We start from the raw sequence: 16,897 nt of genomic DNA, 5'->3' as shown, positions 1-16,897 counted from the left end.
GCCTGCTGAGGCAGACTTGAACCTTTGTTTATTATGATGAGGGAGGCAGGTGAGAAGGGCAGAAAGAACAGGGAAGGGGGAGAAAGAGGGAGGGAGGAAAAGGGAGGAAGGAGAAAGGAAAGAGAAGGCGTGAAGAAGTGAGGCTTCTTCTCAGGAGTCAGTCAGTAAAGATTTTGTGTTTATTGTTTTTATTTATTGATTTTTCTTTCATTGGTTCGCCCTGTCTCCAGGGTCAGTAAATGTTTCATATTTTTTTCCTTGTATCTTACCAAGAAAAGAAACCAGAGCTCTGAAAGTGTAGTCTTTAGATAGGGCCCAATTAAGGCCAATTTAAGCCTCCTATAGCATGCTTTCTCTCTCTAAAGAGGCACAGTATATAAAGATGTGAGAAATGTGGAAACTGCAGCTCTCTTACCATATGTCCTTAATCCTTTACCTCCATAAAAATAACTGTTTCCATTCCTTAGTCATATGGAGGGTACGTAACCTCAATGGTCCTAGGATCCGGAAGTGACGTGTTCAAGTGCGGAATAGCTGTGGCTCCAGTGTCACGGTGGGATTACTACGGTATGTAATTGCTCTCAGGTGCAAAGAAATAATAAGTGTTAACCTTAAAACTTCAGTAACAAAACCATTCCTTTTGAGTTTCAGTGTTTCTATAGCAAATAGGCTGATTCATCTTAGCGGTTCCGTATGGATACCTATTATAAGATGATCTCATTTATTCTGCTATCATGCAAGATTGGCTGGGTATATGTTATCTATACATTAATTTCTTAGCTATAAATTATTTTCCAAGTTTTGGAACAGCCCCAGTGGCACACCTCTCAGATAAGCCCTTCCTTTATTTAATTTGATTTGGGGACTTTAAACATTAGCAGAAGAAAGGAAATGTGCATCTCTTTCCCTTTGAGTAAAAGTTAAATATACATTGGGCTTTGAGTAGAAAGAGAAGAATGAGGACTGGTGAATTTCCAGAGGGTTTTGTTTTTTCTCATTGTCTCTTAATAGGTGAATGATACCATAGACTATCATGTGCATCATGGAGAAACTGTTGTTCTGTAAGACATCATAACATATAAGAGCACAAAGCCCGAGAGGAAAGGAGCAAGCACTGAAAGGCTAGGTAGGAAGGAAGAGTCAAAGGAGAGGAGAGATGCAGCATTTTGCAGGACTTTCGATGACTGCATCTCAATTCCTGTATGAAGTGTAAGGATAAAATCATTGAGAATAGATGTGCTTATTAAGTAGCTTATATTCTGATAAATATAAGCACCAGACCTCCAAAAACCCCTCTTTTAAAGTCTGTCTCAGTCAGTAGAATGTACAAAATATAACGGCTATCTTTCTGTTAAAAAAAATGGAGGGCAGAGTTACCACTTGATCTGCACACAGTGGAATTGGTTTCATGTAACACTTTTCTATTTGATGTTGTTCTGTTGGATGGCTTGTTTTTGAAGACCTCTTGTGGTGAGTAAAGTAATAGAAACAATCTTTGTGAGTTTAAAAAGGTAACGATAAGAAGGGAACTCCATTAAATGTATATAGAACAGCCAATACATAGGAATTCAGTACTTTTTAGGTATGTGCAAATTTAAACAGTATTCAAAGATTAGATAAAATGAATAGGCAAATGGTTTCAAAGCACATTTTTAAAAGTTTACAATAGCTACTTTATTCAATTGTGCATAATATTTTAAACTTATTTTTAAAATGTTTAGATCTCCTTACACATGTCAACCTGGCTAGTACAAATAACAAAGAGATATTATTGTCTAAGAAAATGAAAATGGAGTCTGTAGCTATTTGGAGAAAATTTTATTTCACCCTTAGAGGCCATTTTCCTCCTATCATGTACAACCTAAGTTATTAATATCTAAATGTTAAATTTTAAAAATATATAAGCATTTTATGAAGATCTTATATTTAAACATCCTTTAAAATATTTATTATATTTTATGTGTCCTCTAGATGTGTAAAATTACATATAGTCTTATTCATTTTAAACAAAATAATATATAACTATTACTCATTTACAAGAGAAATATTTCTTTAGAAATGGCATGAAGAATACATATGGAACAACTAATACTAAAGTTTTTCATCCCTAATGTTAGTCATTCAATAAGGGTTACAATGTTGAATTTAGGTGATATTTCCATTTAAAGAGTTAAGAGACTTGGTATTGAAATACTTGTACAATTACAGTGATATACAAGTGATATATATTAACTTATATAACACAGTGACAATAGATCACTTTTACATTTATTTACTGAAATCTGGTCACGTAAGGAGGGAGCTTTCAAAATAGTCATGTCAAATTTCTGAACTTATACTAAAATTTTGTCTCAATAAATTTTCTCATTGATATTTTAGGGCAAACGTCTAATGAGTAATCTAGTTTTTAAAATTGACCAAAAATATGCCTAATTATCCAAAATATCTAATTATGCATCTTATTTTCCATCCTACTTAAAGATAAAGGGGCTTATGACATTTCAGCAGACAAATATTAATGTGATCTGTTCACAGTGCTCAAGTGTTATAACACGAAAAATGAGACCTTTCCCCAAAATGAGGGAAAATCATCCATTATGATGATTTATCTGAACTGGTATGGGACTAATAACTGAATTCTTCTTTTCATCATAGTGAGTCCCAACCTCCTGAAAAATAAGATTGAAAATGATTTAAATAATCAACTAATAATTATTGTTAGTAGCTTCCAGAAAGAAAATAAATTAGGGCATGTATTTGTTTCAGGACCAAAAACTTTGAGGGAATTGGGGCATTGAGTGACTTTCTTTGAGCAGGTCATATTTCACATTTGACTTTTCTGCAGGTGAATTACTGATTGAGTTTTAGGTCATCTAGTTTGCTCTTGTTCTGTCTGACCACAACAGAAGGGCCAGATGCAACTGAATTAGGGCTGGGAAGGAAGAAGTATGTGTCTGAGTGGTGGTCTGGGAATCAACATCTCTGGCTACATTAACAAGTCGAATCTGGAGGACACACTTCTGAAGGTAACACAAGAGACCAGTACACGGGTTAAGACATAGGAAAACATCTAAAGTAACTGAATAAATGGAAGAAAAATTGTTATTGCAGGAATTACACATTTTTCTTTTTTTCTGTCATAGACTCAGTGTATACAGAACGTTACATGGGTCTCCCAACTCCAGAAGACAACCTTGACCATTACAGGGTAAGAGATGAGAAATGATGCCTATTTTATAGCCTATTTATGTTGTGAGGTTTTTAAGTGTATCTATTCTAGAAAATAGAAAGTTTTTATTTCCTATGAAATCCTTGTTAAAAAGAAATAACACAGGTGGTTTAGAGATACTCCAATAGCTTCCCTTACTATATTCTGCATAATTACAGTCTTTATCGTATGCTATATAGGTCACAATATGCATTCATTTGGAAATACAAAGCAACACCAGATAATTACTTTAATTATAAAAATTTCAGTTTAGAAAACATGTCAAATTCAACATATTCTTTTAGAGCCCAGAAAATTCTCTGAACCTTTAGTTGTATATTAAAATTTCTTATGATATTATCATAATTAAGACATATATAAGGCTATAATTTTCTTATTCATGGCCAACTATGTACAAATTTTTCTGATACAATTTGAAAAAAGCAGGTGAGGGTTAGATGCAGTTGGGAAGTACCCTGAAATGTCCTGATCATAAATTTCTGAATAAGATCCAAAGACTGTTTGCTTGATAGGAAAACCATGGACATGTTTCTCTGCAGATGAGCTGTTGCAATTGAAATATGATTGGGCTGCAGCTGCTATTAGCTTGTGTTGTTAGTGTGGATGCCACGGCAAAATCTGAGCTTTCTCTTTGGTACCACCTTGATGCAACTGGCAGTGCTTAAGTATAGGGATGTGCATAAGTACTAAGCATAAGCATAAGTACTAGGGATTCTCACAGAACTTTGATCCTTCCAAAACCTTCCTGATTGTATTTGTCATGTTCATTGAAAAAAATACTAAACTAAAATTTATAAATTAAAAAGTAAAGACACTTTTTTTCTCCAAAGGATCTTGAAAAGCCTTTCCAGGACAGTAAATTTTAAAAAGAAAAATAACAAGAATAAAATTTTTCCTCATATCTGTCATGACTCGCAATACAGACTTTGTATTAGTCTATTGCTCTGAGCAGTATTTGTATATTTTTGTATGATGTCATCATTACTGTGGATTCTGAGACCATTGGATCAAAACAAAATAAAACTGAAAGCTTCTGGTTTTGCAAACAAGTATAGAATATTTGGTTTTTACCTTTTACATTCAACTTAATAAGCAAGTCAGGGGGGAGGTAATGTGTTCATGATAGTGCCTCATGTGTGTTTACATCTGTTTTTCAGTCAAGATAGAAAAGCAACAATCTGCAAAGTGAGATTCACAAATCATCTTTTCTCTACAAAGCAGTCCCATGATCAGGTTGACCCCATTTCTGTCAATATTCTCATGTAATACTTTTTACCTAATTCTTCCTGTTCTTTCTCCTCCATATCCTACAGACTGCTTTAGACATCCTTTCCCTTCTGTCAAACCATGTTGCTGCTGTCACATGACTTAGGACTTTATAAAGCAGTACCCAGGTTGTCTCCCCTTAGCTTGTCTTCCAGCACTCCAATCCCTTACACAGAAATAGGAGGCTAGGCCTCCCCACCATAACACAATAATAAGTCCTTCCTTATGCACTCAACTAAATCCAGTCCATGCTCTTTAACCAAAGGGTCAGCTCTTTTCTTATGATGGCCCAGTTTACACAACAGGCCTACTGTCCTCTGAGTGTTTCTGTGGCTATTTTATGACATTGTCTTCTCTCCTTTTCCATGGTCTGTCATTTGCCCTTTATTTCCACCTCTTAGGAAACTAGCATCTCTTTTTGAATTCCTATTATTATCCTTTTAACCCTTGCTTGGATTAGGTATTTTGTATTGGATTTTTCTCTGGGCAGTGCTTTTAGGTATTCAAAGCTTTCTTCAACATTATATTCTTTAGGAGCACAACCTCAGAACATTTCCTGATTCAACATACAAACTTTCGAACAGAAATATTGTAACACAAGTTGTATTTCTGCACCACATTTGTCTCATTTTAAAGTTTAAATCATAATAGTATTACAACCAGAATACTTAAATTTGATTGCCGGAGAGTTTTCTCTGCTATTCTGAAATACTAAAAGTTCCTAAAACATCAGAAGTATATTGCACAGGATCCTACTTCCTGGTCTGGAGCATGATGGATGATAAGTCCAAAGTTTCATTTTAAAAAGTTGATACGGTGGGCCGGGGATTTAGCTCAGTGGTTTCACTGCCCACTACGCAAGCGCAAGGACCCAAGTTCGATCCCAGGTACCAAAGAAAAAAAAATGTTGATACAGTACAATGGTACCTGCTGTTAATCCAAGTACCCTGGAGAACCACAAATTTGAGGCCAGCCTAGTCCATTTAGTGAGGCTCTGTCTCAAAATAAAAAATAAATAAAAGGGATGTAGCTCAGTGGTAGAACAGTTTCTTAGCAAGTGTGAGGTCCTGGGCTTAATCCCCAGTCCTGAAAAAATAAAAATAAAGAAAAATTTTAAAACCATATTCTCAAGAGCCATTGAATCCTGAAGCACAAGGTCAAGTTCAAACCCTGAGGTATAAGAAAGTGTGTGGCACTTGCCTTACTTCCTCAAAGAACATCAACACGCCGCTTATCTCTTCTTAACCAGCCCTCTCTATAGAACTGTATAGGATAATTAGTTCTAATCTGCCATTTCAATCTGCATCTTTCTCCAGCCTTTTCTATGGGCTCCTCTTTCCCACACCAACCCCCCTCTTCCCCAACTCTGCCCCCACTGTGGTGGCCATTTTCATCTCTCCCCTTAGGTGTTCGCCACATGAGGTAGTCATGTAAATAGAAGTCACTTCCTACTGCCAATGGCAACACACGCACATTGGGTGCACAAAGTCACTCTTTCACTTCACTGCACAGATGGCACCCGAGGACTGTTTAATCCTTCCACGCCAGGAGTCGGGTTTTCTTGGCACAGAATTCATTGCTGGCAATGGACACATTAAAACTGCCAGTACCAGGAAGCTAAAGGTTCCCAATGTGTTACTCAGAGGAATTATCTGGGAGGGTGGTAGTTAAGGTGGGCAGAAGAAAGTGAGGCTAATGTATTAACAGAATTGTCTCCACCGTGGTTAGTTGCTTCCTGGGATTGTGGAGAACTGAATCTAAATGCCTATTTTTGGTGCACAGCAGGCTTTAGAATAAAGCTGCCCTCCTTTGTTTTTTAAATGAGCCTGTGCTTTTGTCTCTGGCAAGAATACATTCAAAGATTCTATTTTCCTCCAAGGCCCCAGCTGCCCCTCTGGACCCCATCTTTTACTTTTCTTTCCCAGGTTGCTTTTTTCTCTGTCTCTGCCTCTATCTGTCCTTTCTCTGTCTTTGTCCCTCCCTCCCTCCTTCCCTCTCTTCTTCTTTCCTTCCTTGAAAAGACAAAGAAAATAATACCTTAGAGGCTTTTACCAACCAGTGCATTTCTGTGGGTCAGAAGAAGGAAATATTTTCAAAAGAATTTCCAGTTAAATCTGGACTGCAACTCTTTTCAATATACTGAAGATTAGAAATACCAAAGTAAGCAGTAAATAAAGACTTGATTTTTATCCATGTTCTCAGCTTTAAAAAAAATCCATTGATATAGTAGCCAGAATTGTAGCCTTTGGAAAAGAATGCAATTTTTAAATAAAACTCAAATGAGAAAAGGATTCTTTATTAGATTATTAATCACCTAGATTTGGAAGGATTGGGAGAAAGCCACATCACACAGAGAAGCATACTGTGTGAAATACGGGTCCTACTTTACTGAGGAGAGGGAATTAGAGAAGCCATTTGTATAGATGAATGCAACAGGCAGCAATGCCACGTGTAGAGTTTTGTGCCCTGCTGAAAGCTGCTCTGCACTGCACTTGCTGAGGTGTGCATCCATGGGGCTGCATCCCAGCAGAGGGGGAACCCTTCTCTGTTCTTCCAAAGTTGCCATATACATTAGGAGATCATGGGATTAAGGCTTAAACCAATGCAGTGAACCAGCAATGACTCATAAGACTCTTTTAGAAGATCATCACTCACCTACTCCAAATAGCAAAGCAGGAGCACTTTTAAGGGATGCAAGGAAGTCAAAGAGGCAAGAAGGCATTCATCTCCTTAAAACTCAAAGAGCTTGTCCCAGATGCTCTAAATGGGCAAAGTGGGAGGCAGTGAACAAATCTGAGCTAATGAGCTGTGAAGGTCTATGGACACATATGTTTTGCAGTCATTCTGTTCTATAGCAAGCAGAAATGGTGACAGATTTGAGCAAAAGAATCAGATATCCAGTGTGGTGACCTTCGCAACAACTGGTAATAAGCAAACAACAAGTATAGCTATTCCTAAATGAGTGGGTTCCTGATGAGCATTGATGAATGGTCTCTCAAAAGGTCAATCATAGTCTCTGCTCAAACCTTTGAAAAATATTAGCATCTAGTAGACTCATTTACCTGCTCAAGGTGCCTGGTGTTTTAATTGTTCATAAATTTATTCCTTACATGTGGAAAAATCCAAGATGAGGATGGGAAAGTTAGTTAATAAAACATACATATGACAAAGAGGCTACTATGCACGAAAAAGACAAACAGTTTACAAATTGTAACGGTGGAGCCCCACACATTCTCTATGTTGGAGCAGGTAGGAGGAGGAAAGGCCAAAAAGTTAGAGTTTCACTCATTTCATTTATTGTTTTGCATTCATTTATTACATGTGTCTATTATTACGTGGACATTATTCTAAGCTCTTTACATGAATTGTCAGTTTCAATTCTCCCACCAAATCCTCTAAGATAATATTCTACTTATCTCCATTTTCCTGACACAGAAACTGAGGCACAAAAATGTTCAGTAAAATGTAGATGTTGAGGGTTAGGAAAGGGAGAGGGCACTGTGGGAATCCAGTAGAGAAAGAAGAGGGAAGTCTGGCAGGAGAAGCGAGATGCTCTCCATAGGTTATGCAGAGTGGGGAGGCAGAGCAGCAGAGGAGACAGATGAGTAGCAGGCAGAATGTGTTCCTGGGAATTTGTAAGGCAGGTCCAGTGAACCAAGGGATAACACAGAAGAGGGGTGGTGGGAAGAACAGGTCAAATGGTGACCAATAAGGCAGGACATAAGACTGGGGAGCAAAGGCATTTGTGAATACAGAGGCAAGTGTGAGATCAAGAGCAAGAGAAGTGGGGCCCCAGTTCTGAGTCTTGCTGCCAAGAGAAGAGGGCAGCCTGGAACACACAGAAGGGCTGATTTAACTTGTAGAGGAGATTTATTTTGCATTTTGCTCAGAATTTGATAGGCTTTTGGCAAGTGTATGAAACAGTCATAGATTTGGCAGTCTTCTGCTAGCAGATTTGAAATGTTCAATCCTTAAGAACTGCTGCATCGTTAGGTTATGCAAAACAGGGTGCAATTTTGTAAATATGCCATCTTGTACTGATTTGACATTTGTTCTATTATCCCAGAATATGCCAAAGGGAGAGAGACCTTCAGATTTAAGCCAAACCTTAACTTGTTTGTGGAGTGCTGATAAAATGTTGACTGCTGTGTGATCTTTAAAGAAGCCAGTGTTGCCTGTGAGGCCTGAGGTAGAGCCCCCTGTCTGGAGTTGATGGGAGCTCTTTCCCTGGCACCACATGGGTGCAGTTGTCGATAGACATAAACAAGGACCACATCTGATGCAGTGGGTGGGATTCATTTTTTTCTTAAGCATTTTCTGTGGCCTCTGTCATGGCATAAATGTTGCCTCCCAAAGTGACATCACTTAATATTATTTATGTGCCATTGATTGCAAATAGGAGAATATATGTATAAACCAGTAAACCCAAGATAGTATCTTACTGAATTGCTGACTTTTATGTCTATTACACCCAGTGCCCACTTTCTCTTTCTACGAGAGCCTGAGAATAGTGATGAGTTGTTTGGTTGTGATGTCAAGGGTTACCAGAACATGATGGTTACAGACATGGGCTTTGGAGTTAGAAAGACCTACACTCAAACAATTTCCTCCACTTACCTGAATATGAGCTTCAGGAGGTCACTTAAACCTCTCTGATCCTCAGTTTTCTCATCTGGATGATGGGAATAATCAGACCTCCCTCAAAGGGTTATGAAAATGATTATACCAGATGCCCATGCCCACCATGCAGTAACCATTCAGAACATGGCAGCTGCCATCATCATTATCTTCAGGAAGCAAACTGTTCTTATGGCTCCTGGATGGCACAAGGGTTAGCTTAAAATTTGTATAATTTCTGTTTTCCACAGTACTTCTCTACTCTTACCAGCTCTTTTATTTCAAAAATACAAAGATTTACTTGTTGGAAGGTAACTGAGGAACCAGCATGATCCAACTAGCAGCTACAGATGGTTCTTCTTGAGGATTGAAGGAAAAGCTCCTCACAGAGATGCTGTGGAATCGGCACTGCCACTGGACCAATCCTTCCCACTTCTCTTTGCCAGGCTGTTGCTGGCAGCGGGGTTCTCCGGAAGTTTCTAGCCTCAGGAGAGTGCCAACTGCACCACCATTGCATCCTTGCCCATTTATCACTCTGAGCTTCCTTTTTAGTAGTTGGTGACAGACTATTCAGCTTCTAACTTAGTCATCCGTTTCCTTTTTTATTTCTGTTTGCATGGATAGGCAAAGGGGTTATCCTATTTGTATGGATTAAAACAGCACAATTAATTTTTTCCCAATCATTAATCATACCTTAAATGAATACATGCATTTCTTTCACTGGATTGTGCTTTATCTTCAAAACTTAACATGTGCCATTAAGTGGACTGTAAAGACATAATTGAGAGGCTAGGAGACATAGTTTAGTAGGGAATGATCAGTCAGTGGTTCCAGAGGCAAAGTGACATAGCTGCATTTTTCTGGGGGGAAAAAAAACATGTTCTTGCCTTAAAGTGGGTGTGGGTCTCCAAGTTGCCTGCCTCCCTCTCACCAAAAGGTCTTCTGTGGAGGTTTCTCCTGGTGACAGGGGGAGTGTGTATTTGAAATGGCACACTTATCTTGCAGTTGCAGGGGAAGCTTTTGTTTTATTTTTCTCTTGCTGCATTAAAGTATTTGTCTTTCTTTCTTTGTAGTGTAATATTGTTAATGTAAAACAATTTGCATCATGACACTTTTATCACAGTTTTCGTCTTTTTCTCAGTATGTTGCATTTCTCACCATGTCTAGTTCATCACAGCTACAGTGTGTACATCACAACATTTATCTTAGGCTCAGGGTTTTACTTGTTTATAAAAATTGTCTTCTTTCAGCCTGTATTCACTCCATTTAAGAAAAAAAAAAGGCAGCCAGAAACTGTTTTGGTCCAAACTCCAGTAGTTATCACATTCCTTGCTAACTGTCCTGCGTATTTATATGTCTTCTAACTATTACTCTATGTTTCAATGACATTTCTCAGTTTCATGGCACTGGGAGGTTGTAGGAGCAGCTTTTGCTGTTCATGCTGGCAAGCAAGGCAAGCCCGTGAGGTTGCTGGAGGTGAGGTGAGGTGAAGTTGTGTATCTGGGTCAGGTCTGGGTGTTAAAGTTGACTGTTTTCTGTGAGCACAGAGCTGGATTTAACTCAGGGAGAAACAAGGTAGGAGGAACATGACTAGCAAAAAAGATTACCACAGAGGACTCTAAAGGGGCTCTTGATCCTGCAACTCGGAATATTAATGTTCACTTTCACTCTTCAAGCTTCAGTCATTGCTGTCTCTGGCTTTGAATAGTGCATGACAGTGTCTTTTGGGAACACTTATTTTAACCCTTTCCTCTCTGAAGGGCAGAAAATTCCTCAGAATTCTACTGCCACATTAGGCTATACTTCACCTGCACAGTCAGAAAACATGCCTCCCAAATCTCACAGGGCTCTCCAGACCAATCCTTGTCCCAGTTACTTAGTGTGAGAAGGCATGATATGTGCCCAGGAGCTAGAGTACCAGCTATTATTGTATACTTCAAGTTCCAGAACAGTGCATTAACATTTTATTTCACACTGTTCCTTTTCTGGAAGACAAATCCCCAGCAGCTTGGAATTTTAGAAGAGATGAAGTGCAACATATATGTAAGAAGTAAGAGGGGTTCTGACCCACAGATGGATCCTGGTACAAGTTACTTACCCTCTGAGTCTCACCATTTCCATCTATAACACAGGGTGGGTATAGACCTGTTTCACGCAAATGTTGTGAAGCCTAGATGTAACAGTGCTTTTATAACTCCTCATGATGCTTAACACAGAGGCACAGAGTAATGCTCAGTGTTACTAATGTCATGATATTTTAGATTGAAAGTGGGCCAAACATACCTCTTTAAATTTCTGAATGAGAATATTTTATTTTGCCTCCCTTAGCAATTTCCACTTGCCACTACAAAACTAGGACCAAATATCATGAACAGTGCAAGTGCTTAATAATTTCATTTAGTCATTTCATTGATAAATATTAGCACTGTGATAAGATTAGAGGAATGAACAATATAGACAAATCCTTTTTCTTATGATCTTATTGTTCAGTGAGATATAAATAAATATTGATTAGGTTAAGAAAATGAACAGATAGATAGATGGATGAATGGATGGATGGATTCATATACAATAGGCTTATTGGTAGCCTATCAGATGAAAAGTTGCTCAAAATTAAAGTATGACTTTTAATGAGTCATAAGTTTATTCTGAAAGTTCATGAATTAATTCTCAGTTTGAATGAAGATGGAATTAGGTCAGGAAAGTGAGAGTGCACAGAAGTGAGAGGGCATTTGTTTTTAGCTTATCAGGATGAGGTGATTTTGGGAGCCTCAGTCAACTGAAATATTTGGATAACTGCCCTAAAAGTTGTGGGCAGAATCTCTTTTTTCCAGAAAAACTGCCACAGACGTCTTACAACATTGTCAACAATTTAACCTTAAAAAATACTTCTACCCTGTCTCTTGCTTCCTATTTATGTGAGGGTGTGAGAGGAGTCATTCATATTACCATTTCGTAGCAATCAAGGCTCAAAGTGGGACATGTCTCCAGTTGCATAGCTCACTGACACTGAACCTGAAAACAGATTGCAAATACTCTGAGCAGGATTTCCATCAAAACATATCTATAATATACAAACCTTGGCTATTATTAAATTTTACCTAGGTGCTGCAGGACCAGCTTGCTGCTTTTAAAATCAGGCTATTGCCTCTTCCTCTGCCCATCCCATTATAGGACCTCTCAGTCTCCTCTCTATCTGACATTTTTACTTTCATCCCAACTTTGTAAATAGCCTCAAATTAAAACCAGATGCCTAGTTCTATGTATACAAAGGCTTTTTCAAACTCAAGATCCCTAACCCCATTCCAGATTTTCTGACTCAGGTCATGGAAGTAGCTTCAAAAATCTGACCTTTTAATTTTTGTCCTATTCCCTGGTTTGGTAATGACTTTATCTAATAGCAGCATTCTCTCCAATATACAGAATAACATAGCCAATAAGAACCCACTGATTTTCTAAGGCCACCCTTAATCTTTTCCACCTCTTTCACCTCTCATGTGTTACATTTGCCTAGGTTTTAAACATCTGTTCCCATAGAGGTAATATTTACTTTTCATTGAGAACCTAGCAATGTGGACCAAAGTTCACATGACATATTGCAGAGTATGTTTAGTTGCAAATGCTATGTACAGGCTCTTTGAAATGTAGCATGTATGGCACCATGTGACACATGGTTGCCATGGTAATACACTTTTTGGCTGAACTACAGCAAAAGCCCATGGAACATATATTGCTAATATGAGACTCGGCCCTGCACTAATGCATAGGACACAGCCAATCTGGGATATGGGACTCAAGGGGGTTTTGCATGCAGCCTGGGTGTCAGCTGCCCTCTTCCTGTGTGTACAGGGAAGATGTGGCATCCTCCCTTTCCAGTCTTGTCTCCCAGGCACAGGGCATGCTGTGCATTCTGCCATGCATTGAGACAGCATTTGCTTGAATATCGGTTTGCTATATTTTGTATCAAAGGGGGCCCCAGCTGAAAACATTTTATTTTGTAAACTGAAGTGAAAAATCAGTTTATGGCAGATCCTTTTCTGAATAATGACATTCTTTTTCCCAATTCCAGAATTCAACAGTCATGAGCAGAGCTGAAAATTTTAAACAAGTTGAGTACCTCCTTATTCATGGAACAGCAGATGGTGAGTTTCAGTTAATTAGACTTTTTAGTATCACAGACAGGTTTGCAATTTCACTACTGACAAAACAAAAGCATGAGGGGCAAGACTGTTACATTTACTTCAATAAAACAGTGTTGCTTTCCACAACTCACTTGTCTTGGGCTAAATGGGAGGCTGAGTCCTAGAACTTCCAACAGTCCCTTTCTTCTTATGCCTTTCCCACCCTTTGGTATCAGAAAAATGAAGAGGCTATGAGCTACTTGATGTTTCCTTTCTCTCCCTGCAGATAATGTTCACTTTCAGCAATCAGCTCAGATCACCAAAGCGCTGGTGGATGCTGGAGTCGATTTCCAGGCAATGGTATAGCAAAACTTTGTGCAATGGGAACAAAGTGGCTAGTGGGGTCTAGTTTCTTCTTTAAGGGCTATCTGTTCCTATAGAAGTCCCAAAAGGCAGGGACTGAAAGAACTTGCTGGAGAAGTGATATCCCTTGAGTCTTACATAAATTGATGTTCAATAATATTAGCAAGTTTGGAGTTGAGAAGCACAATATTGCATGTCCTTGGAATATCAAAACGTTGCTCTCCTATTCATGTGGTTGTTCAAGCTCTCTATTTTGATTCAGAAGTAGTCATTTATACAGTAAATGTGTGGCAGAGTAATTCTAAAGTGAAACCAGCATGATAATAGCTCAGCTCAAACATGAAAATCCATTTCCATCTAGTATGCATTACTAACCATTCTGACAACAGGGGGATATTAATAATCGGCATGGTTCAGTTTTTACAATTGTTATATTATCGTTCGTTAAAAAACCACAGGCAACAAAGTCAGGAATGGCTAGAGCAATGGTTTCCTGTACAGAGAATATTTCTGGATATTTACTCAAATTCATTTTCTTTTTCAGAAATTTTCAGATTAAAAAGAAAAACATATGTATGTTATGTATATACATGTATATGTGTGTGTACTGAATATTTTAGTGTAAAAATGAAGCTTCCTTGTCTGTTTTAGCAGAAAAGCCTGCTTTTCCCTACCCTTACACACATGATTTTCTCTGTGTTCAGTTCAAATAGTGCCAATGATATTGGAAGGAGACAGTTATTTAATACAGAGAAAAACTCATATATTTTGGGCCAGATTCTTATAAGAGGTTAAGTTTGTTCTTCCCCTATTAAAAGCAAAAATATATAATATATTAAGCGATTTTTAAAAGTTAATTTTTCTCCATTAATGTATGTTTGCCTAGCAATGACTTCTCAATTATTTAATAAGTTATGCATTGGTAAATTTTTGCCTCAGGTCATAAATGCCTACATAGATGTCAAACATACAGATTTTTTACATCCCAGTGTAAAATATAAGTGTTTACAAATAATACATTTGACTTTTGACTTTACTTATGCTAAATATATAGCTGTAATATTTAAACAGTTTTTCCAGTTCAGTGATACATTCTCAGAAAAAATGCTTCTAAAAATTCATTTATTTTTATATAGTTTATCTTATTAAAGTGGAGAGAAATTTAACACTTTATAATTGGTGTGGTCCTAAGTGTCCTTTGAGTCAAATTTGAAAGTTGATTTGTGTGTTTCAATTAGAATGTACATATGCTTAAAGAACTATTCAGTAAAGCCAAATGTACAGTGGATTTTCTAAGCACCTGTAAAAGATGATTAGAGACTTCTACAGGACAGAACAATATGCTTTGAAAAAGCTCTGGGGAAAAATTAGACACCCTCTTTGGGCACGTTTCAGTTCCTAAACTATTTCAGGAATTAAAATTCCCTGTTTTATTCAGTGTATGCTCATGAGAGATCACGTGAATTTATTAAAAGATAGCTGATTCCCTAATTCTAACCTTTTTCTTCCTCTCTCTAGTGGTATACTGATGAAGACCATGGAATTGCAAGCAGCACAGCCCACCAGCATATATATACCCACATGAGCCATTTCATAAAGCAGTGCTTCTCTGTACCTTAGCACCTCAAAACAGTACACCATATCTAGCTTACTAAAAAAAATTTTTTTGTTCTCATTTTCTTAAAGCTGCTCTGCAAGGATGATGATCTTAAAAATATTCTCAAATCAAGAAACTTAAGGTCACCTTTGTCCCCAGATTTCATACTTATAATCATAAGTAGGGACTTTTGTCTTCACAACAAATTATTACTTTACAGAAATTTGGATTATCCACTCTGCTTTTATTTATCATTTAAAATCATTTCCATGGCGGCTTCTGAAACACCAAATATAAATTATTTTTAAGAGAGCTTTGCATAGGTTCCCTAGGCAGCATTTTAATTTTTCTAACTAGACTAGTCCAAATCTTGTTCTCTTCTTTAAAGAGATGACAAGATATGGGCAATGATGTCACTAGGGCAGGGACAAGAGAAGAAGAAATAAGGAGAGGAGATGGCAGGGCATGGTTAGGAACCCCAGTCCAAGCATACCAACCCAACCAGGCTACTGTCAGCTCCCTTCAGAGAAGAGCTGTTCACAGCCAGACTGGCACAGTTTTCTGAGAAAGACTATTCAAACAGTCTCAGGAAATCATATATGCAAAGCACTGACTTCTAAGTAAAACCACAGCAGTTGAATAGACTCCAAAGAAATTCGAAGGGAACTGCCAGCAATATAAGACCCCCAGGTGCCAGTTATGGCTATAGGTGCTACAAAAACACAGCAAGGGTGATGGAAAAGCATTGTAAATGTGCTTTTAAAAGTAGTGATGTTTCCTAGTGAAAAGAGGAAGCTTGGAACTGAGATGTGAACACATCAGCTTGCCCTGTTAAAAGGTGAAAATATTTGTATCACAAATTCTAACTTGAAGGAGTTCTTGAGTCAATTTTTATTGCACTTCTTTGAGCATCTTAATTAAAAAATATTTTAACTTCTTTGGATTCATTTTTTAAATGAAAAACAAACTATATTGTTGTATATTATTATTCCCATTTACATACCATGAGATTTCTCCAGATCATTTAATAAATGTGCCTTCATTTTTCAATGAGTTGTGTCTTGAATCAGAGCTAAACCACACTGAGATATGGATACATTTGTCCAGAAAGGCTCTTGTTTATTTTGTTAGAAATCCCAACTACCTTGTAAACATGGAGTTTAACATTTTTAAAAAATATTAGATTCATAAAAATTTGTTGAGCAGTTCATAAGGATTTCGTCTAATACATATAAAATTTATGTTATAAATACACATAGCTTTTGAGAAATGAACTTAAAATAATTTTGGTCATTTATGTAATACATAGTTTATAATTATATTCTAGGGAATTTTGATGAGGTTTGTACTATAAGAACAAATAATACCAATAATACCATCTTGGTAATTCTGATGGCTCAGTAGAAGTTAAAATAAAAGTCAAGTTAATCACTTAAGTGTTTGACCAATTATTTTTGGTTGACATAGCTATAATAATGAAAGCATTGATTTCAGATGCTGAATTTGACCTAGCAATGTTTAATACTGAGAAAACATGATTTTTGTTTCAATTATTTACAAAATAGCCTCATTTAAAATAAAATTTACTTTATGAATTTAAACTTGGCTTTAGACCATTTGCTACACAAGGATATATAGATAGGGTGAGCTAGAGCATAAAAATCTAAAAATGGAAGAAATGGAAAAATTCTGTTAATTCAACAT

The 16,897-nt window shown here is 37.3% G+C and overlaps 1 protein-coding gene across 2 annotated transcripts in view; it reads left to right on the top strand.

Annotated features, from left to right (window-relative positions):
- Positions 1-16,243, top strand: part of Dpp4 (dipeptidyl peptidase 4) — a 74,888-nt gene extending 58,645 nt beyond the window's left edge. For both annotated transcript variants that reach the window (XM_004835859.4, XM_013076119.3), the window contains exons 22-26: positions 468-567; positions 3,144-3,208; positions 13,182-13,254; positions 13,520-13,593; positions 15,115-16,243. In XM_004835859.4, the coding sequence (XP_004835916.1) occupies positions 468-567; positions 3,144-3,208; positions 13,182-13,254; positions 13,520-13,593; positions 15,115-15,216 (414 nt within the window). In that variant the 3' untranslated portion in view covers positions 15,217-16,243. The remainder of the gene's footprint in view (positions 1-467; positions 568-3,143; positions 3,209-13,181; positions 13,255-13,519; positions 13,594-15,114) is intronic.
- The last annotated feature ends 654 nt before the right edge of the window (positions 16,244-16,897 follow it).

This window comes from Heterocephalus glaber, unplaced genomic scaffold (assembly GCF_053883595.1).
Source record: "Heterocephalus glaber isolate CG9 unplaced genomic scaffold, H.glaber_assembly_v1.0 deba00000347, whole genome shotgun sequence".
Lineage (NCBI taxonomy): Eukaryota > Metazoa > Chordata > Mammalia > Rodentia > Bathyergidae > Heterocephalus > Heterocephalus glaber.
This window is presented reverse-complemented; position numbering and strand designations above follow the sequence as displayed.